Source organism: Salmo trutta, chromosome 19 (assembly GCF_901001165.1).
Source record: "Salmo trutta chromosome 19, fSalTru1.1, whole genome shotgun sequence".
Lineage (NCBI taxonomy): Eukaryota > Metazoa > Chordata > Actinopteri > Salmoniformes > Salmonidae > Salmo > Salmo trutta.
This window is the reverse complement of record NC_042975.1, coordinates 5,584,170-5,607,123: the sequence shown is the minus strand read 5'-3', so window position 1 is coordinate 5,607,123 and position 22,954 is coordinate 5,584,170. Positions and strand designations below refer to the sequence as shown.

Here is a 22,954-nt window from a genome sequence, read left to right as displayed (position 1 = left end):
AGCCCAAACCAGATGGGATGACGTATCGCTGCAGAATGCTGTGGTAGCCATGATGGTTAAGTGTTCCTTGAATTCTAAATAAATCACTGACCGTGTCACCAGCAAAGCACCCCCACACCATAACACCTCCTCCATGCTTCATGGTGGGAACCACACATGCGGAGATTATCTGTTCACCTACACTGCGTTTCACAAAGACACGTCAGTTGGAACCAAAAATCTCAAATTTGGACTCATCAGACCAAAGGACAGATTTCCACAGGTCTAATGTCCATTGCTCGTGTTTCTTGGCCGAAGCAAGTCTCTTTTTCTTATTGGTGTCCTTTAGTAGTGGTTTCTTTGCAGCAATTCGACCATGAATTTGCCTGATTCACGCAGTCTCCTCTGAACAGTTGATGTTAAGATGTGTCTGTTACTTGAACTCTGTGAAGCATTTATTTGGGCTGCAATTTCTGAGGCTGGTAACTCTAATGAACTTATCCTCTGCAGCAAAGGTAACTCTTTGTATTTCCTGTGGCGGTCCTCATGAGAGCCAGTTTCATCATAGCGCTCAATGGTTTTTGCGACTGCACTTGAAGAAACTTTCAAAGTTCTTGAAATTTTCCACATTGACTAACCTTCATGTTTTAAAGTAACGATGGACTGTCATTTCTCTTTGCTTATTTGAGCTGTTCTTGCCATAATATGGACTTCGTCTTTTACCAAATAGGGCTATCTTCTGTATACCACCCCTACCTTGTCACAACACAACTGATTGGCTCAAAATTATTAAGAAGGAAATAAATTCCACTAATTAACTTTTAACAAGGCACACCTGTTAATTGAAATGCATTCCAGGTGACTACCTCATGAAGCTGGTTGAGAGAATGCCAAGAGAGTACAAAGCTGTGATCAAGGCAAAAGGTGGCTACTTTGAAGAATCTCAAATAGAAAATATATTTTGATTTGTTTAACACTTTTTTGGTTACTACATGATTCCGTATGTGTTATTTCATAGCTTTTATGTCTTCGCTATTATTCTAGTTAAATAAAGATTAAATAAAATAGTAAAAATAAAGAAATTCCAGGGGTTGTGTAGGTGTGTCCAAACTTTTGACTGGTAATGTATATTATCAGCATTCTTACATTTTTGTTTTCATTCTTGAAGAATATAACTTTTAAATGCCTCATGAGCTTAGTTCAACTCTTACACTCCATGAGAACCCAAAATATAAGCTTGTTTTCCTCCAATGTTTGTAAACATTGTAAATGTAAACAAACACTGTATAGCCTCATAACATGGTTAATACAATAATTTTGATATCATGCATGGTCAGTCTTTGCATCCATAGCTCTATCTATTAATCTGAGAGTGGTTACATTTCTCCAGGCCCATCCCTCAGCTTTTTACCAAAACAGAGGCGGGGCATCCATTTTTGTTATTGTTTAATGTCTAGATTTGTCCTTTAAACAGCTGCATATTATCAAGATATCAAAGTGTCACCAACAAAAAGGTAAACAATAGGTCTATAGCAAATGTAGCATATGGCATTCATTTTCACATGTAAATAACACTTTTCAGTAGTGCTCAAAGCATGCCATTCCATGAGCGGAGCATTTATTTTTCAACTCGAATCAATGAGCCCAATCAGTTCTCCATGACAACACAATAATAAACAACAGAGTAGGGCTGGCTAATAAGTCCTTCGTTTAAGGGTTATGCTCAGGTAAAACAATATTCTTGAAGATTGGAACGACTGGAATACTGATAGACTTTGTTTTTTAATGTAAGGATATAATTTAATCGTAATATTATATGTAGTAGAAAGCGATGGGTTAGAAGAAGCCTACATAACCAACCCATAAAGTAAAATGTAACATCCATATATGGCCAGCTATGTAAACTTTAACATTGATTTATCCTGCAAATAGATGTCGTTCTATTGGAAACATACACTTTTGTCTTCTTCTAATGCCTCATAAGGTAATTCTGGGTTAAAGTAATCTAAAAGGGGAAAGTAATCTAAAAGTAACTGAATGTAAACAGATTACGTTAATGAGTTTGGGTAATCCAAAAGTTACATTACTGATTACAATGTGGACAAGTAACTAGTAACTGTAACGGATTACATTTAGAAAGTAACCTCCCCAACCCTGGTAGTGTAGTGGCTTTGCTGGCATGCATAAGGGGTAAAAAACCAAGGAGAACACCGCCTTGTAAAACGAAGGGATCTTGACATGGGCCAATCAGAAGGGATTTTGACATGGGCCAATCAGAAGGGATCTTGACATGGGCCAATCAGAAGGGATCTTGACATGGGCCAATCAGAGTCGTCTCTTGATCATGTGACGTTAAGAATATAAACAGTGAGTGACATCATCTGTTTACTTCAGCTTTTGCGCCGTTGATAGACTTCATTTAGAGAACTGTACTAGCAATATTTGCCTCTCCTAAAAAATTATGGCAACAGACATTGAAATATTTGCTTTTTTCGAAGAAGCACACTACGATCAATACGATTACTACAATTTAGCCGAATATTCATGTCACGCTGGTGGAAAAGGTAGAACCAAGAGAGAAATCGGACTGAACACCAATCGCCATGTCCCTGCTGGACACGAGAGAAAAATTGCTGAAAAATATCAAAACAGTGAACTCAAACGCAGGAGAACCAAAAGTTCATCATCTTGATGGACTCTGTGTCAGGTAATGTTGTAGAACTACGAAAGATCTAGAAAATGTGGTGAAAATTAAGCAATTTTAGTGCGAACAATGTTGCGCATAAACATGTCTGTTCGTGTCTTTTTTTGTGCCTCTGCGCTGTTGTTGTTCTTGTCCAACTGCCATTTTAAGACGGAACAAAGAACCGTGTGCATTGCATTGGAGTTTTTCACATTATGGATCAACAGCATTTCTACCCAATAGCAAATCTAACTGTTGTTCATGATGACCTTAAAATGTATATTATAGTTGATTTATGTATTTTATCTCCCTTCTATACAGATCTCAAACCTAGTTGAAGATTGAACTGGAACATGGTCCAAATATGTATTTTTGCCTTTCCTGACCCTTCTGACCCAGTGAACAGAGTTGACTGTGACTGGCCTGCCAGGAAACATACCTTGGCAGTTAGTTTCGAGTGCACTCCTTTTCCACATGTTGCACCCCTGTAACTGGACCTAAAAGGTCTCCAGTTACAGCAGTGTGCAAGAATACATGGTTTTAAATGGTTGAAGACCTCTCTAGGACTATTATGCTGATATCATACTGTTTGGTTTAAAGTGTAAAAAGTACTGTGTTGTGAATAAAGAGATGACGATTTAAAAGAGGTTTGAAGTTGACCCTCATTTATCTGATCTAAATACCTCTATGAAATACGTATTGCCTATTTTACCCATATTTTCTGTTCTTTTAGCAAAAAAAGTAGTGTGTGGTTCCAGTAGAAGTAATTAACTACTGAAAATGCTACCACAATTTGAATTTAGTTCAACTAGGCATACCACAAAGCTACTGCAAAATATAATTAAATTACTAGTTGAACTATACTGAATAAAAATATAAAGGAAACTATTTCAACGATTTCACTGAGTTACAGTTCATATAAGGAAATCAGTCAATTTAAATAAATTAGGCCCTATGTGGCTGGTGTGGATACACGGTGGTCTGCGGTTGTGAGGCCGGTTGGATGTACAGCCAAATGTTCTTCTTACTGTAGAGAAATTAACATTAAATTCTCTGGCAACAGCTCTGGTGGACATTCCTGCAGTCAGCATGCCAATTCCACGCTCCATCAAAACTTGAGACATCTGTGGCATTGTGTTGTGCGACAAAACTGCACATTTTAGAGTGGCCTTTGTCTCCAGCACAAGGTACACCTGTGTAATTATCATGCTGTTTAATCAGCCTCTTGATATGCCACACCTGTCAGGTGGATGGATTATCTTGGCAGGGATGTAAAGAAATTTGTGCACAAAATTTGAGAAAAATAAGCTTTTTGTGCATATGGAACATTTCTTGGATCTTTTATTTCAGCTCATGAAACATGGGACTGACACTTTACATGTTGCGTTTATATTTTTTTGCTCAGTGTACATGTACTGTAGTTCCCTACTCCCCATCACTGACAAATTTGGTATGAATCCCAAATGTAAGACAGTCACCTCGCTCTCCATCTCCTTTCTTAGCCTCTTCACTTTCTCTATCCGTCTTTCCACTACTTTCTCATTCATTTTTACCATTTATCATCTTCATCAGTAAGACTTTTTTTCCTCTCTTAAATTGTGCTTTCTTCCCCTTCTACATTTGGAGGCACTGGCAGCGCAACTATCCTTGTGGCAGTTAGCCTAGCGGTTAAGAACTTTGTGCCATTAACTGCAAAATTAGCTGGTTGAAATCCCTGAGCCAGCAAGGTGGAAAAATCTGCCGGTTCTGCCTATGAGTAAGGCAGTTAAATGTGGAAGACATATACCAAGTCAAGGTCCTAAAGGCTTCTCAACAGCTTCTAGCCATAATACTCCTGAACAGCTAATCAAATGTCTACCCAGACTATTTGCATTGTTCCCCCGCTCTCTTTTACACTGCTGCTACTCTGTTTATTATCTATGCATATTCATATCTACATGCACATATTACCTCAATTACTCGACTAACCTGTGCCCCTGCACATTGACTCTGTACCGGTACCCCGTACCCCTTGTATATAGCCTCGCTACTGTTGTTGAACTGCTGCTCTTTAATCATACATTTATTTTTATTACTTATCTATTTTTTACGTAACACTTATTTTTCTTAAAAGGAATTGTTGGTTAAGGGCTTGTGAGAAATAAAATGTGATTTGATTTGATTCAATTGAAAGCATTCACCTGAGACTACAGTAGGTATCCCCTTTACTCACGCTGGCCTGTAGGTGTTCCCTAAAGTATTGTTCCCTAAAGTATTGTTCCCTAAAGTATTGTTCCTAGGGCGAGTGGGCCGTACTTTCACCCCTGATTACGTTACGGTGGGTTTTCCTTTTTACCAACATGTGTCTGTTTTGCTAGCTAGCTAGTTAGCAGTCGACGCGTTAGAATTTTGTTCCCTGTTCATTTTATTTAAAATATTATAATCAAAATGCAGATCTGCAATGTGTGCAGTGGAGAGACACCCAAATACCGATGTCCGGCCTGTAGAATCAGATAGTGAGTATAATTTATTCTTGTTTGTACTTTTGCTGCATATTTTTCTTTTTTTAAAACAGCTAGCTACTAAAGCGACATAATTTAGCTAACTATCGCTACTAAAGCGACATAATTTAGCTAGCTATCGCTACTAAAGCGACATAATTTAGCTAGCTATCGCTACTAAAGCGACATAATTTAGCTAGCTACCGTTACTAAAACTACAAGATTTAGCTAGCTACCGTAACTAAAGCTACATAATTTAGTTAGCTAACGTAACTAAAGCTACAGAATTTAGCTAGCTAGCTAACGTTGCTAAAGCTACACAATTTAGCTAGCTAGCTACCGTTACTAAAACTACAGGATTTAGCTAGCTAACTAGCCAGCGTAACTAAAGCTACATAATTTAGCTAGCTATCGCTACTAAAGCGACATAATTTAGCTAGCTACCGTTACTAAAACTACAAGATTTAGCTAGCTAACGTTACTAAAGCTACAGAATTTAGCTAGCTAACGTTACTAAAGCTACAGCATTTAGCTAGCTACAAAACATGCATTATGATTTGTCTGTCATGTTCTGTTACATTTTTTTTTTTGTCCTTTGTTTTTCAGCTGCTCTCTCAGTTGTTACAAGACCCACAAGGCCAATGGTAAGAACGTTGGTTGTTTTTCCATTATAGTAGTATCTAAAGTCTTGGAAGTGACTATCATTCATACATAACTTTACACATGCCTATACAGTAAATAGCAATAGCTGATAACATACGTTATCGCACTTGTTTGTGACATGAGTCTACCATCATGTTTCCTTTTCCCAGATACCTGCCAGCCCCTAAAACAGTCAGTGCCTCCTGTTCAAGACCCTAATGGATCATACAGCAATGGTAGGACATGATGGTCAATGTTATACCTAGAACCTTCTCATCAATTCCCAGGAATGTACTTGCGTTTGGTGAGATGTTCATAAGTTGAACATTGCAGACAGAAATATGCTTTATTCATTGGGACCCATTTCCTATCAGGCAGCACATTTATGTATCACATTTGAGTTTGAAGGTCTGTATAAAATACAGCAGTTTGATTATACACTCTGATTTTGTCTGTTTCAGCAGAGGATCCCTGGACCGTTGAAGATCTCCTTGACGATGACCATACAGATAAAGTACCACTTCAGAGGCTACGACGATTAGGTACTAAACGCCTTTGATATTTCAGTTTGCACTCTGAACTTTTAAACCCCTTTTAACTTACTGGGTATATAACTGTCACTTGGCTGCCATAGTTTCCACTAATACATTATTCATGGATGAAATGTTGTTCTGACATCTTTGCTGTAATATTTGTTTATGCTTCTCTACAGGCAAGTCGGAGGAGCTGAGAGAGCTGCTCCGAAACCCCCATCTCCGTCAGCTGATGAGCTCTTTGGACGCGGCAGACAGCAAAGCAGACGCCATTAAGACCGCAATGCAAGAGCCTCTGTTTGTTGAGCTATCAGATCAATGCTTGCAGATTGTTGAGAAAAACTATTAAAATGTATTTGCAGACAGAGCTGAGCAGAATACACACTGAGTCCATAATTCATGTTCACTTTGACAAAAACAATGAAATCCTCAGTTTCTTTCTGTGTAAATAAACAAAACTGTATACCAATTTGTTGAATATTTATTTTAGCTTGTCTTTGCAATACTGTAGCTCCAACTAGCTAAGTCAGATCTTTATATAACTGTACCAAGAACCCCTTTTAAACACCAAGTAGCTAGCTATGTTTCATAACACATTTGATCTGGGTATGGCTTTGAATGCCCTTAAAACAAACAACATTGTTTAGTCAGTTCAAAATAAACATAATTCAAGATGGGTTACAAAATATCAGTTACTATAGTAGCAGATTGGGACAAGGCAAAAGGTAACTACTGTAGTGGCAAAGTAGCAAAATACAGGTCAAAGTATACAATCCTTTTCAGGCAAATAAACATATGGCATTAAGCAATGTGGCACATCAATGGTTCCTTTCAAATAAATACAGCAAAACGTTAGTGTTTCTGTCATGCTGTTTGGTTTAACACTGAAGCGATCAGCAGCAAACTGGTTGACATTGATTATAAAGCTTGTTCAAAGACATACTATTCCCTTGTGTGCAAAACACTGTAGTGTACATCTTCTAATAATGATCTCATAATGAAGCTTGTGCCATAAAAATAGACTGGATTTGGTGTAAATGCCCAGCTTTCCCTTGATCTGTAGTTGACTTTGCTAAAATTACACTTAGATTTGGTCTGTGAGCTCAAGTGTATGGAATACAGATTTAAAAAAAAAAAAACAGAATGTGGTTTAAACAACATGTATCCCTGATGAAAATAACAATTTCCCTCTGAATACAGGCCTGTCAATAACTTAAATGCAGCAATATCTAAAATTAAACATTACAAAGGAGTACAAATATCCCAAAGGAACTGCTTCCCATAAATAAAAATGCCAAGTTCACCCGCAGTACATTCTTGAGTTGAATGCCACAGATTTTGAGAAAGGCACCCAAGTGGTCATAAATCCTGAGACTTTCAACAATGATCAAATATTTCCAATATGGCAGCTAAAGCACTACAAAACAATTTCTCCTGGTCCATTTATCTCCATCTACAGTACTTATCAAAAGGTGCGGTTATATGATTGAGGCAGCTCACTTAAAAGTGCTGGATATAAATTATGAACATAGAATGGATCCCACTCAGGTGCTCTCTAGCAGTATCTGGTTTAAACCTGTCACTCCATCACGCTTGTGGTCTGGATGCAGATCAGCGTAGAGCAGTGGAGATCGCTGGTAGTGGAGCTTAGTAGACCCCTAATGAAGTGGGAAAGGACCACAAACAACATTCACAATGGATTTGTACAGAAATTCAACAATACAGTATCACATGTGAATGCAGGTGGGAATTGTCTGGTTGAGGGGGTAGACCTGGGTCAAATACGTATTGAAAAATAATATGTATATTTGAGGTGTGCTCGACTTCACTTGCCTCAAGTATTGCAAATATTTGTCTGAAGGGGAGAGGTCTTACCCTGGGCTGAGCCCTGATGGAGGCAACCCCCTGCTTGAATTGGTTGGTCTCCACCTTATACTCCCCGCTCCTGAAGCAGTGTCCGTTGAGGCAGGCCATGACAGACATCATCTTCTGGAAGCCAGTAGCAGTCATGGACACAGTGATGGTGGGGGCTGAGGCCAGAGCCAAGCCCATGGGCCAGCCTCGCACCATGACTGGCTCCTGGATGCTGGAGAGCTGCACCGAGCCCCTGGCCCGGAGGATGGGGTCCAACTCTGGTGGCATAGCCTCCTCCTGAAGATCCTCTGCGTCATCCAGCTCTGCCTCAGCCAGGGCGTCCATCAGCGCCTGCAACACGAGGACAAAGTCTGTACAGTCACAACTCCTGTACTTGCTTTTCCTTCTTGCATGTCTGACAAGGACCATCACCACGAAAAAAAAAAAGAGACTTTTCTTTGTTTTTAATGGGTGTACGGTGTATTTCCTTTGAATGAAGCAACCGTTAGTATTTTAACATTTCAAATGAATTCATTCCTGTAGGAAAGGAGAAATTCCTACATAGAAGAAACCGACCACTTTGAGTTAAACACTGTCCTAGAATTCAGACAGCGAGGATGGGAGCCACTGAATTCAAGAAAATCCATGCGTGCCTCCTATTTTAATTTACCATTTGTTTAACCAGGAACGATCCTTGAGGTTAAAAACAAGGGTGACCTAGCGAGAAGCCAGCAGGACTTCTACTCACCCTCCATTTCCTCCATGACCTCTGGAGGACTATGGCTGCCCTGTGCCACCTCCGGACCGCTCTCCTGACAAGCCATGACCGCACCACTGCAGGAGGAAGGAGAAGCGATCAGATAATGATACAGCCACAGAATTAAAAAGAGCACTATTACATCGTATCTCTATAGATCCGTCACAGACAACCGTACATTCTATACATGCACTATTTTGTCTTAACAGCTGTGTCAAGTGCTGTCATCTGTATAAAAAGGTACACTTTATCTGGATTAAATCATCGAGATCTGATCACCAAAGGTATATCTAGATATTAACATCAATGTGACTCAGAGGAAACATATGGTCAAGGTGTTGTTCAGGTGAGCTTAAGTTGTTCTATTTCTTCATAAGGATTTAAGTACAGTAACCCGTAGTCATCTGAACAGAGTCGCAGGCTCTACCATCTGGTGCCTCTTGTCCCCCTAGACAGGGACACAACCAGTTCAAGACGGGCCCCCTAGACAGAAACAGCCAGGCCAAGATGGGCCCCCTAGACAGGGACACAGCCAGTTCAAGACGGGCCCCCTAGACAGAAACAGCCAGGCCAAGATGGGGCCCCCTAGACAGGGCCACAGCCAGGTAGAGCCAGACCAAGACAAGTTACTGTACATACAGCAGTGAAGCTGTGTGCCATGCAATGATCTCCATTTGCATAACAGACGTGATGGCAGACCCAGTTGGAGCGAGGCCATTGTTACGGAGCACTATACTGTGACCTCTCCCTCTCTCACAGACTGCTAGGGATTTAGGTCTTGACCTTACCTGCTTGGATGAGGGTGACGGCCCGTCTCATGGCGTGACGTCTGCGTTGTTTGTACCTGTGCCAGCAGCACTGGATAGAGAAGGCCCTCTGGGAGCACACCCGATTCCTATGTTCCTCCAGCAGCTCCAGCTATAGATTAGATCAGTACTGAGGATTAGGCCTATCCCAGACACAGCCCACAGTACACTGCTTATAGACAGGACAACTGTCTGGAGGTCACCTACGTTGATTCATAGTCCACAAGGGGCCGAGCCATAGGGGTTAGCCCCATGAACATCCTATTAAATTCCTAATTCTATCGTCAGCCCATGGTGACAAAGAGTCCGCAGACTATCGGGTCCGCTTTGACCCATCTCACTGGGCAGACGTCAGTTCAACGTTTAGTTTTGATTTACAATTGATTTTAGCTGTCAACTAACGTGAATTCAAGAAAACATTTGAACCATCTCATTGGATTTAGACTAAAAAGACGTGTCCGAAATTCCTTTATGTTGATGGATTAGGGGCCTTAATATACGACTCACACTTACTACACTGAACAAAAATATAAAACGCAACATGTAAAGTGCTGGTCCCATGTTTCATGAGCTGAAATAAAAGATCCCAGAAATGTTCTATATGCACAAAAAAGCTTATTTCTCTCATATTTTTGTGAATAACTTTGTTCACATCCCTGTTAGTGAGTGTTTCTCATTTGCCAAGATAATCCATCCACCTGACTGGTGTGGCATATCAAGAAGATGATAAAACAGCATGATCATTACACAGGTGCACCTTGTGCTGGGGACAATAAAAGGCCGCTAAAATGTGCAGATTTGCCACACAAGACAATGCTACAGGTGTCTCAAGTTGAGGGAGCGTGTAATTGGCATGCTGACTGCAGGAATGTCCACCAGAGTGGTTGCCAGAGAATTGAATGTTAATTTCTCCACCATAAGCCGTCTCCAACTTAGTTTTAGAGAATTTGGCAGTACGTCCAACTGGCCTCACAGCCGCAGACCACGTGTAACCACGCCAGCCTAGGACCTCCACATCTGGCTTCTTCACCTGTGGGATCGTCTGAGACCAGCCACCTGGACAGCTGATGAAACGGAGGAGTATTTCTGTCTAGCTGGGCCTGGCTCCCAAGTGGGTGGACCTGGCTCCCAAGGGGAAGGCCTATGCCCTCGCAGGCCCACCCACAGCTGCATCCCTACCCAGTCATGTGAAATCCATAGATTAGGGCCTAATGAATTTATGGATTTCATCATATGAACTGTAACTCAGTTAAATCGTTCATTTTATATTTTTGTTCAGTATACATAATTGGACTTCAAGAGTATTAAATCTCATTGATTTGATAAATCACAGAAGTAAATTCAACCAACTATGATGCTGAAGACCAATACAACACTGACCATGGAATTAGTCAGGAACACTTTGGTCCTGCCGCAGTGCACCAACGAGCTGCGGGCCTCGTTGTCGATATGGCGTGAGGGGTCGAGAGAGTGACTTAACACCACCCTGAGAATATCAGCCACAGCCAAACCAAGAGCGCCCTTGTTGTCCACCTCCAATCCTGTGAGAGTGAGTGAGTGAGTGAGTGAGTGAGTGAGTGGTTAGAGACATAAACAGACTGACATCTATATGAAGGACTGCATACAGACACACACAGCAGAGTCCCAACACATTTTACATGTCAATCCAAAACACCATAGTCTGCATGTCCCAAAACACTAACCAGATTTCTAACCACAGCTGATAAATTTAATTCAAGGTAGCACTTAAAAAATGGTTGCTTCAAGGTTAAAGTGAATGTTGTTGACCCATTTGGTTTCAACTGCCAAACCACACAATGAATGCCCTTTGTGTTTAAACACTTGATGGCATGCCTGTAAACCATGATATGAGGTAAAACTATGTAGATGTTGAGAGCATACCACGGTATTTAGGTTCTAGAGCTATAAAGTGTCACCCCATAACAATGGACAATTAGCATAACACATATTTCCGTTCTGGAATACAACCAAATAGGGTCAACTTGACAGCGAGACAGACCATTCATTTTGACAGCAAGTCAGAGCCGGTGGAGAACGTCAGAGAAAGAAATAGCACAGCATGCAATGAAGAAATTGCTTAAGCATGCGTTTTACCTGAGAGATTATAAAATAGTTGGAAACATATTTTAGAAAAGTCAACTCTAAGGAGCTCCAGAGTAGGAGGGGAGAGTACAGGATCAACTCTAAGGACAGGAGAGCTAGCAGAGAGAAAAGAGCCATCAGCAAGAGAGAACAAAGATAGCAGAACCCCCTGCTGTATTCATTCTGATAAAACTATTGACCATGCATTACTTTTACATTTTAGTCATTTAGCAGACGCTCTTATCCAGAGCGACTTACAGTAGTGAATGCATACATTTCATACATTTTTGTTTCTGTGCTGGCCCCCCGTGGGAATCGAACCCACAACCCTGGCGTTGCAAACACCATGCTCTACCAACTGAGCTACAGGGAAGTTAATTAACTACGCAAGTCAGTTAACAACCAATTCTTATTTACATTGACGGCCTAGGAACAGTAGGTTAACTGCCTTGTTCAGGGACAGAACGATAGATTTTTCCCTTGTCAGCTCGGGGATTTGATCTAGCAACCTTTCAGTTACTGGCCCAATGCTCTAACCACTAGGCTACCTGTCTCTAAACCCATGCATATGACCAAAGAGTTCACTATTCAACGGTTTGTTTTCTTTGGAGTTAGTGTCTTCAGAAAGTATTCATACCCCTTGACTTATTCCATATTTTGTTGCATTACAGCCCGAATTCAAAAATGATGAAATATACTGTAGCTTTTCACACCTGGGTTGTGCAACATTTGCCCATTATTCTATTCAAAATTCTTCAGGGTATGTCCAATTGGTTGTTGATAATTGCTAGACAACCATTTTCTGGTCTTGCCATAGATTTTCAAGCAGATTTAAGTCAAAACTATAATAATTTCGGCCACTCAGGACAGTCTTCTTGGTAAGCAACTCCAGTGTAGATTTGGCCTTGTGTTTTAGGTTATTGTCCTGCTGAAAGGTGAATTAATCTCCCAGTGTCTGGTTGAAAGCAGACTCAACCAGGTTCTCTTTTAAGATTTTTCCTGTGCTTAGCTCCATTCTGTTTCTTTTTCATCCTGAAAACCGCCACAATCATTAACGATTACAAGCATACCCATAACATGATGCAGCCACCACTATACTTGAAATATGGAGAGTGGTAGTCCGTAATGTGTTGTGTTGGATTTGACAAACATAACACTTTGTATTCAGGACAAAAAGTGAATTGCTTTGTCACATTTTTTTCAGTATTACTTTAGTTCCTTGTTGCAAACAGGATGCATGTTTTATAATATGTTTCCATTCTGTACAGGCTTCCTTCTTTTCACTCTGTCAATTAGATTAGTATTGTCATTTAGATTAGTATTGAGAAGTAACCACAATGTTGTTTATCCATCCTCAGTTCTCCTATCACATCGATTAAAAAAATAAATAAAAGTTTAAAGTCACCATTGGCATAACGCCACCAAACACTATTACAGTACATGTCTCCTGATGTCAGACTTACCTTTCTCACCAGCTCCTTGAGAAAACAACGTCAAGTTGGAAATCAGTCCATAACGTTGTGTGAAACTCGTATAAGGAATTCTGCACAGAGAAACAAAAACAAAGTGAGATGGAAAGCGGCAGTCTAAATCAAGAGGAGATTTTGTTCAGTATAACCCGTGTCTATCTGGGTCAGTGGTACTGATGACAGTGCCTCTTGTGTAGTTGTGCAGAGGTTCAAGCCCAGTTCAGGAAAGGGATCTGCTCTCTATAGTATTGCAAAAAAATCCGGAAAACCAGGTTGGAAGATCCCTGGAATTAGGAGGGAATAAGCAAGAAATCCAGAATCCTCCAACCAGGATTTCTGGAAAACCTGGGAAAGATACTTGAAATTTGACACCCTTAACTCTGTTCAATACACCATCCCCCTCTGATCTTACCTTATTGGAAAGCCTGCTGCACTGATGTGTATGGTCTCTACAATCCCACAGGCCTCCAGTTGCATAATGACCTAACAATGAAGTCATAAAATATAGCTTTATAAGAGAGAGTTGTAGAACATATTAAATTAAAAAAATATGATTTGCCTAGTGAACAATATCTGAGTTATCAATTTCACATTTCCTTTTCCAGTTATCAAATGTCATGATTGTGTTCCAAGAAGATAAAAAACATCTACTGAACAAAGACGTGATGATGATGATTCATGCGTTTTCATGGTTTGTTACCACGTCAAAGCAGTCTCTTTCTCCTACCTCCTCCTTTTTGAAGGTGAGAGGCCTGCAGTCTGTGTTGGGTTTGATGCAGCGGGTGTAGTGAGGAGTGGTGCTGTGTAGAATCTTCATTAGGCTCTCCAGAGAGTTCTATAGGGAGACAATACCATTCATAAAATATGGAACAAGAGAACTCTGAGGAATTCCAGAACAAGTGAATACCACAAAAAGAGATCGACAATACAACAAAAGGATTCCTAACATCTAGAATGTTTACCTCACCTTGAACTTAGAGACCACAGTGACCACTTGTTTGAGTCCCCTGGTGCCTTGACCCACTGGGTCTCTGTCAGCAAACAGCTGGTGAAGCAGAGGGTTCTCAGACTTCTTTAGCAGGTAGATAAGTTCTGGGGGCACTGGGTCCTATAGAAGGGAGAAAGGTGCTTTTAGAGTCTTCTCATAAAATTAAAGTCTTGCGATGTCCTTTTGGCTATGAAGTACAGTGCATTCAGAAAGTATTCACACCCCTTCACTTACTCCACATGTAAATTGGATTTCAGTTTTTTATTTTTAATACATTTGCAAAAAAAAAACAAATTCAACATTTTTTGTTTTGTCATTAGGGGGTACTGTTTGTAGATTGATGAGACTTAAACATATATTTTTTTTTAAATGTAATCCATTTTAGAATAAGGTTGTAACTTAACAAAATGTGGAAAAAGTTAAGGGGTCTGAATACTTTCCAAATGCACTGTATGTATGGTGTTAATTAAGTCTCCTCATGAAATTAAGTCTTGCAATGTCTTCTGGTTATGAAGTATGTGGGACTAGCATCTTCCACAGACTTCCATACAGTAGTGTCTGAATGGACCAAACATGTCAGTTATCCATTATAGAATCAGCACAGGTGGGTCTTGTAAATAAAAAAAAGTGTTTTTTTGCTATCAACTATAAAATGATTAGCAGCACCTTCCACAGCATTGTTCCAGCGTACCTTGTTCTTCTCCATCATGCCTTCTATCTGGTAGGAGACTTTGCCAGCATAGTGAGCCACAGTGAAGTGGGGCTGCTTGCTGAACTTGTCCCAGCTCATACTGCCGTTGTCAGACAGCTCTTTCTCCAGACGAACCCTGAACTGCTTGGCGTCGGAAGCTCGGTTGAGAAGGCATTCCTGAATGGATGGATGGGTTAACAGACAGAGACGTGTGAATAACAGAAACAACCAAAGACCTTGATATATTGTTTCTGTACAAAAATCACTTTATAAAAAATAAAAATAAGGTAGCTCTAATGCAGTATTCTAGAGCGGTGGATCCCAACTCCGGTCCTCCAGTACCACCAACAGTACATATTTTTGTTGTGACCCCGGACAAACACAACTGATTCTACTTGTCAACTAATCATCAAACCCATGTTGAATCAAGTGGAATCGGGTGTTTCTGTCCGGGGCTGTTGGGGATACTGGAGGAGCGGAGTTGGGATCCACTAACGTACACACCTCATTGAGGAGAGAGAACACTCCAGTGGGGATGCCCTCTATCAGATCCAGACAACCCTGGTTGTCCTGGTATTTAACAAACGACCACTCCAACCCTTCTGAGACGTACTCCTCCTAAGGGTGAGAGACAACACTGTTGAGCCCTAGATAACTAAGACAACACTAGATAACTAAGACAACACTCGATAACTAAGACAACACTCGATAACTAAGACAACACTCGATAACTAAGACAACACTAGATAACTAAGACAACACTAGATAACTAAGACAACACTCGATAACTAAGACAACACTAGATAACTAAGACAACACTAGATAACTAAGACAACACTAGATAGATAAGACAACACTAGATAGATAAGACAACACTAGATAAGACAACACTAGATAAGACAACACTAGATAAGACAACACTAGATAACTAAAAACAACACTTTCCTATGCTCCAAAGTGTTACACACCCTCTGGCTCATTCAGAATTGGAGCATCCAGTTCTGTCACGGTCTAGTTCTACACAGGTTAACACTGAGACCGGAGGCTAGAGCCGTACAGCCCCCAAACAACTCTGGACCTCGAAGCCAGTCTCACTGCTTTTTTTCCCCCCTCTTCTTCCATTGTTCAATTAATAAATCAGGGTAGAACAGAAAAGCAGTAGGCTCCGGACTTCGTAGGGTAAGAGTTGAATACCCCTGATGTAGAGGGTAAACTAGAAAAACACAGTTCACGATTTCAACTTGGAAAATGTTAATTTAGCGTAACAACTACCTGTTGGGCTTTGGAAAATGTTAATTTAGCGTAACAACTACCTGTTGGGCTTTGAGATAGTGGGCTACAAAGTGCTGCTGCAGTTTCTCGTTGGCGTAGTTGATGCATAGCTGTTCCAGGTTGTTGAACTGAAAGCACTCAAAACCATAAACATCCAGCAGACCTGGAGGGGGGAGACAGAGAGACAGAGAGAGAGAGACAGACAGACGAGAGACAGAGAAAGAGAGAAACGTAATAAATTCTATTTAGCAGACGTTTTATCAAACCCACTTAACCAGAGAGTGACAAGCAAACAAAGGATTAATGTTTAATTATTAATATGGGAGAGATTACGTATTAGAAATCGACTTATTTACCTATGAAATTGCACCAGGTAGAGTTGTCTGCACATATGCTGTCGTTGATGAATGTAACCAACCATTCAAATAATCTGTTTGGAAAAATAAATAAAAATAACATTCAGTACACATTAAAATGGCTGATTCCTTTGTAGTTACAGTACACATTAAAATGGCTGATTCCTTTGTAGTTACAGTACACATTAAAATGGCTGATTCCTTTGTAGTTACAGTACACATTAAAATGGCTGATTCCTTTGTAGTTACAGTACACATTAAAATGGCTGATTCCTTTGTAGTTACAGTACACATTAAAATGGGTGTGATATTTTCAGAATGAAGTTGATGAGGGAGAGGACAGGTAAGTCTTTCATCACAACAGACAAGAGCTGGACCTCAGCCCAAACGCATGCGTCTAATAAATATTCACTCTCAGAATCTACTTTAGGGAAAAAAATGTAAAGTATTCAAATTCACAACCTGGTTCAGATCTGAATATTTATGTCAGATTTTTACTTAGGAGTGATTATAAAGAGGTTCTGAAGGAAATATGTCCTCTCTGTTGGTCAGACTCACTGTGCATAGATGACCTTTGCGAGGCAGTCCCTCCTGACACTGCAGTCTGCCAGGGAGCAGGGCTTGAAGAGAGCACTCTGCTTCCCTGCCCTCAGGGTCCGTACCCTGAGGCATGTCTGCAGTTCCTCCACTGGGACACACAGCAACGATGCACAATGCTGCATAAAGTCTATAGGGTAAGACAGGAGGGCTCATGTAAAAACGGTCTTCAAATAGGATTGATTAATTGATTGTTGAGACCACGTTGGAGCTGAACTGATGTCTAAAAAGGTATGAGAACGGAGTCAGACAAAAGTTTAAATCGAACTGAAGTCTTAAAAACGCCAGAACGGAAAGTTAATCTAGTGTAACATCAGATGAAATACCTTTGGATTTCTCCTCGAGGTCACAGGGTTGTGATTCATCCATGGCAGAACAGAAAGTCACGTTCCCCAACTGAAGAAGACCTGCTAGTATCTGTTAAGACAACAGGAAGTTGTGGTAGAAATATATTTATGAGTGATTATGTGGAGACAGTACAGAATCTACTTTTGGAATAATTTAGGTGATTTAGTTTATATCATTCTACCCTAAATATATGTCCCTGCTTCTCTGCATTGATGCCCAGGTGTAGCATAGCCTCTACAGTCTCATCAAAACAATCCTCTGCAAAACAACAAGACAAAGAGAAGAAGAAGAGCAAAATCAGAAACTGGGAACATTGACCTGAATAGAAATACATGGTACCTTTACATTCAATACATGCAACCGATTAGAAGCTATTGTTTTCAATCCCGGAGGATGAGGACACAACAAACGTACCTTCCAATGTCTTTTCAGCATTTGGAAGCCAGTCAAAACGTTGGTCATGTGACATCTTCCACTCCCTCCTCTGCTCATCGCTGCCTCCCGTCATCATCTGAATAGAATGTCAATATATATATATCTATCTATCTATCTATCTATCACACAATTAATGTATTGACATGTACAGAGGCCAGGCACACACACAAGATATTACTTAACTTACAAACATTAACATTAACTTAGAATTCATCTTTATAGTCAAGAGTTTGTCTTTAACTTGCCTGGTAGAATATGTGAAAGTTTCTCTCATTAGCTGGTTGTCCAGCTACCCTGGTCTTCTCCAGTAGGTATGTTTGCACTGATGCCCCCACCAGCAGCTGAGACCTGGACAGATGACAAAGACATTTGATTGAACGAGGCGCTGGTTGTGTCGTCAGCACAAAACAACCTTTTCAGTTAGATTTACTGTGATGTTCTCATACCTCGTTAACTTATCTATTAGGTGTCTGCAGTGATAGCACACTAGTCCGCTCCCAGATCTGTTGGTGCCATCTTGTCAACTATTACGGTCATAGTCATCAATGACCACTTGGCTAAAGAGAACTGATCTAGAACCAGATAGACAAGCAGACATACCGGTTGAGCTGGAGCTGGATGTACTTCCCAAAACGACTGCTGTTGCTGTTTCGTAAGGTGCAGGCGTTGCCTGTATAAATAAGGGTCCAGTAAATAAACAAAAAGCATGGAATGAGCACATATAGCAACAACAATCATCATCATGTCAACTGGACACATCAAAGACCACATTGATTAGCTAGATCCAGGCACCTTTATTCCAATAATGGCTAAGTTGTTGATGATTTCGTTTAAAAAGAAATTGTTTTAGAAAGTTGATATTCGAAAGTAAAAATGGTTTCCAGTCTCACCAAAAGCCTCCATGATGGGGTTGGAGTCCAGTACCCTCTTCTCTATCCTCTCCACGGTGTCCTGACTCTTCAGCAGAGAGGAACACGCTGCTACCGTAGCATAGTACTTCATAAGGCAACGAGAGGTCCATGTCTGGTCAAGAACAAAGACACAGTAATTTGAAATAATTCAGGGTACTTTAAAAAACACATGTTAAACTTCCATTATTGACACGTCATAATAGTGTAATAAAAGGACTGTAGATATTTTATATCCACCATTATTGATTAAGTTTACCTTTCCTGCTCCGCTCTCTCCGCTGACCACCAGAGACTGGTTCACGGGTTCCACCTGGCCTTGTACGTTCCTGTAGGCCTCCTCCGCCACTATGAAGATGTGGGGTTTGGACTCCTGGACAGAAAAAGAAATAAATATCAGAGACAGTTGTAAGAATTCATGAAATGTGACTCCTTTCCGTCAGCATTGACCCTTCCCTCTGTTTTTAAATTATTAAAACATTAAATTTACCCAACAAACTTTGTTTCATGTGTTACACTAACTTGGCACTAAAATGATAGATAAGATAGATAAGATAGATAAGATAGATAAGATAGATAGAACATGCTATAAACCAAAAGGCCATGATAATACCAGTGATAAACAGGCTAATGGTTGTACAGTACCTGTGGCTGTGGAGCACAATGGTACTCCTTCATCACATCCAAGGAGTAGAGGTCAGGGACTGGCTGGAAAGGGTTGAGGGCCACCAGGGTACAGCCAGCATGGGTGTAGAAAACCTTCGCCCTGTACCTGGCTTGTAGGCATTTCAGCACTAACCACAGAAAAACACAGGGATTTACACAGGGAACACACACACACAGGGAACACACACACACACAGGGAACACACACACACACAGGGAACACACACTACAGGGAACACACACTACAGGGAACACACACACAGGGAACACACACACAGGGAACACACACAGGGATTAACAAGAAAACAGAAAGTCTAAACGAGTAGCTATAATAACATGTTCAAAAAGGAACCATCGTTTAAAGTCCCGAGGGAATTTCAGTTCCAGTTCCAAAGCAAAACAAGCTTGACTGCTGGTGAGTCATGTCTGGCTCTCTCCAACACAGAGGTAGCCATGGCTTCGGGCCTACCTGTTGTTGGGGTCACGGGGTTGACTTTGGTGAGGTCATCGTAAGTGTGCAGTTGGCCCTCGTCTATGAGGAAGGCCTTGACCTCTCCCTCCAGTGAGTCATTTAGAGACTTCCTGTGAGCATGTCCAGACTTCTTCCTGACTCCTCCTATCACCTGTGGTAACCATGAGAGAGAAGACCAGGGTAAACACCAGCAGCCTGTACTATTCCACAGGAACACAGGTCTGTATCATAACAGGTTTTAGCATTAAATGAGGGCTTTGTGCTGAGATTAATATAATAAGACTTTTAAACAATTACCACTGAACATTTTACAAAAACACATTTACTTGAAGAACAGTGCAGATGCTAAATTTGGAAACAGAATGAAGGCACAAACGTGTTATTGTAAAATGTTCAGTGGTAATTGTTAAGAGTAGTACTTGTGCATAGTTGTATGATTCATTTAACTTTTAAATGATTGTTTTTTGTTTTACATACAACATACATTTTAGAGTGAAAATACTGAGTCTCAGCATGACTCTGTTACTGCATACACAATTCAAAAATAGATTTATGTTCCAATTAAAAGTTTAGAGCACAAAAAAACAGGCTGGCCTACGGGACAAAACAGACCGGCCTACGGGACAAAACAGACCGGCCTACGGGACAAAACAGACTGGCCTACGGGACAAAACAGACCGGCCTACGGGACAAAACAGACCGGCCTACGGGACAAAACAGACCGGCCTACGGGACAAAACAGACCGGCCTACGGGACAAAACAGACCGGCCTACGGGACAAAACAGACTGGCCTACGGGACAAAACAGACCGGCCTACGGGACAAAACGACAAAACAGACCGGCCTACGGGACAAAACGACAAAACAGACCGGCCTACGGGACAAAACAGACCGGCCTACGGGACAAAACGACAAAACAGACCGGCCTACGGGACAAAACAGACTGGCCTACGGGACAAAACGACAAAACAGACCGGCCTACGGGACAAAACGACAAAACAGACCGGCCTACGGGACAAAACGACAAAACAGACTGGCCTACGGGACAAAACAGACCGGCCTACGGGACAAAGACTAACTGCACCACAGCTTCTGTCATGAAACTACAAAAACAGTTGTAGGTTAAGTCTATTTACATTCAACAAATAAACATTTATTCTCCAGCTACCTTGCTTATCCTAAGTGTCTAGTTAGTGTGTTCTCTAGACATCTTTATTGGATTGGTTAAATCCTACCAAATGCTTGAAATGGCGCTCAGTTAAATATAGCTCTTTAGTCTGGCAACAGATTCATGAAATATGTGCATTTTGCCTACAACGTGTGCAGAGGCTTATTTTGTTTTTAAATGTACATACCATCAGCATTGTCGTGATACAATCATTTTACCTTATCATAACAAAACAATCATGATCTATTTACGTTTTTATTTGTCATGTGAAACTTCAAATCAAATTTTTTTTTTAAAAGCTATGTTACTCATGAAATGTTCGTTGAGCACTAGATAGGATAAAAGCACGAGGCTATAATGGGGTGCATTTTTTCTGCTCCATTGTCAATGTTTAAATGTTTGTATTCAATTGATTGTAACAAGTGATGATTGCATGCCACCAATTGAAAACTGTCAGTAAAAGGTTGAAAATAACAGTCTTGGAGATCTTTCAAAAGGATGAATGAAGCCAACTCTAGATTACCGAATTTTATAAATGATATGAAACTGTGAGGAGAGCATACATGAGCTACACAGGTGTGGCAACAGCTAGGCAAAATGTTACTGTTCTAGACCAGAGTTTCCCAAACTATGTCCGGCCCCCAGGTGCACGTTTTTGGTTTTTGTCCTAACACTACACAGCTGATTCAAATTTTTTATTAATTTTTTATTTCACCTTTATTTAACCAGGTAGGCTAGTTGAGAACAAGTTATAATTGACAACTGCGACCTGGCCAAGATAAAGCAAAGCAGTTCGACACATACAACAACACAGAGTTACACATGGAATAAACAAACATACAGTCAATAATACAGTAGAAAAATAAGTCTATATACAATGTGAGCAAATGAGGTGAGATAAGGGAGGTAAAGGCAATAAATAGGCCATGGTGGCAAAGTAAATACAATATAGCAATTAAAACATTGGAATGGTAGATTTGACAGTAGATGAGTGTGCAAAGTAGAAATACTGGGGTGCAAAGGAGCAAAATAAATCAATAAATACATACAGTAGTAGTAAATAAATAATCAAAGCTTGGTGATGAGTTGGTTATTTGAATCAACTGCTGGGAGAGAAAAAAACAAAACGTGCCCCAGGACCAAGTTTGGGAGACCTGGTGTAGACAATATTTATCTACTTAACGCTACACAAGCTCCTTTACTCAGAACAATAATAAGATATAGCCGACATTAGTTAATAATACATTCAGACGTCGATTCATTGAGAGATTTGGAATTCATTAAAAACACTTTAAATACAACTAACTACCAAAGTGCTCAAAAGGCCCAGTGTTGTCGCCTACCTTTCCCCCATGTCCATTTCCTATGCGCTGACTCTCCCCAGAATTCATGGATTTGGAAGTTGTCCCGCCGCCTCTTGCAAAGTAGTAGAAAAAGCGATGCTGTTGTCAAGGAGTTTTTTTTCTCCTTCTTGACACCAGGCAAAAGTGAATCAGACTTTTATATAGTTTAGACGTGTAGGATCCATAGTCTGACTATTCCGCCGCCATTTGACATGGGATGTGAAACTTTCCCTCTATCATAAAATTCCACAGTGAAGGACAGACTTAACCCAGCTCGTTCAGCACACACCGCCTGTTGCGACAGGAGCGGAGTACGCACACTCTCCGTGACATAGAACACAGAAACTCTTAACGCAGCTCGTTCCGCACACACCGGCTGTTGAGTCATGAGTACGCACACTCTCC

At 40.6% G+C, this 22,954-nt stretch overlaps 2 protein-coding genes and 1 long non-coding RNA gene across 4 annotated transcripts; 2 read left to right on the top strand and 1 right to left on the bottom strand.

Annotated features, from left to right (window-relative positions):
* Positions 1 to 2,333: 2,333 nt before the first annotated feature.
* Positions 2,334 to 3,309, top strand: LOC115153889 (uncharacterized). The gene is made up of 2 exons (XR_003867786.1): positions 2,334 to 2,686; positions 2,984 to 3,309. It is a non-coding gene; the product is annotated as an uncharacterized LOC115153889 (long non-coding RNA).
* A 1,669-nt stretch (positions 3,310 to 4,978) lies between these two features.
* On the top strand, positions 4,979 to 6,786 carry znhit3 (zinc finger, HIT-type containing 3). 2 transcript variants are annotated; one of them, XM_029699547.1, is made up of 5 exons: positions 4,979 to 5,157; positions 5,749 to 5,786; positions 5,955 to 6,020; positions 6,249 to 6,326; positions 6,497 to 6,786. In XM_029699547.1, exons 1-5 carry the CDS (start codon positions 5,090 to 5,092, stop codon positions 6,664 to 6,666), a joined length of 420 nt encoding a protein of 139 aa, XP_029555407.1. In that variant the 5' UTR covers positions 4,979 to 5,089; the 3' UTR covers positions 6,667 to 6,786. The 2 variants fall into 2 exon arrangements, with proteins under 2 accessions (XP_029555407.1, XP_029555406.1); XM_029699546.1 differs by having other exon boundaries at positions 4,980 to 5,157; positions 6,246 to 6,326.
* myo19 (myosin XIX) lies at positions 6,781 to 22,881 on the bottom strand. The gene is made up of 24 exons (XM_029699544.1): positions 22,550 to 22,881; positions 20,036 to 20,189; positions 19,547 to 19,695; positions 19,161 to 19,274; positions 18,884 to 19,016; positions 18,594 to 18,663; positions 18,239 to 18,341; positions 17,973 to 18,069; positions 17,740 to 17,816; positions 17,537 to 17,627; positions 17,172 to 17,340; positions 16,614 to 16,687; positions 16,299 to 16,420; positions 15,490 to 15,603; positions 14,986 to 15,162; positions 14,274 to 14,414; positions 14,034 to 14,141; positions 13,719 to 13,789; positions 13,301 to 13,380; positions 11,115 to 11,275; positions 9,717 to 9,846; positions 8,920 to 9,005; positions 8,193 to 8,522; positions 6,781 to 7,975 (listed from the first exon to the last, which is right to left on the bottom strand). Exons 1-24 carry the CDS (start codon positions 22,595 to 22,597, stop codon positions 7,862 to 7,864), a joined length of 2,913 nt encoding a protein of 970 aa, XP_029555404.1. The 5' UTR covers positions 22,598 to 22,881; the 3' UTR covers positions 6,781 to 7,861.
* Between the last annotated feature and the right edge of the window lie 73 nt (positions 22,882 to 22,954).

Coding starts and splice junctions, on each gene's coding strand:
- znhit3 (XM_029699546.1), top strand. CDS start 5,090: ATGCAGATCTGCAATGTGTGCAGTGGAGAGACACCCAAATACCGATGT. Junction 5,158..5,748: donor CCGGCCTGTAGAATCAGATA/GTGAGTATAATT, acceptor TTTGTTTTTCAG/CTGCTCTCTCAGTTGTTACA. Junction 6,021..6,245: donor TAATGGATCATACAGCAATG/GTAGGACATGAT, acceptor TGTCTGTTTCAG/CAGAGGATCCCTGGACCGTT.
- myo19 (XM_029699544.1), bottom strand. CDS start 22,597: ATGAATTCTGGGGAGAGTCAGCGCATAGGAAATGGACATGGGGGAAAG. Junction 18,070..18,238: donor ACTTTCACATATTCTACCAG/GCAAGTTAAAGA, acceptor CATTCTATTCAG/ATGATGACGGGAGGCAGCGA. Junction 15,604..16,298: donor ACTATCTCAAAGCCCAACAG/GTAGTTGTTACG, acceptor TCTCACCCTTAG/GAGGAGTACGTCTCAGAAGG.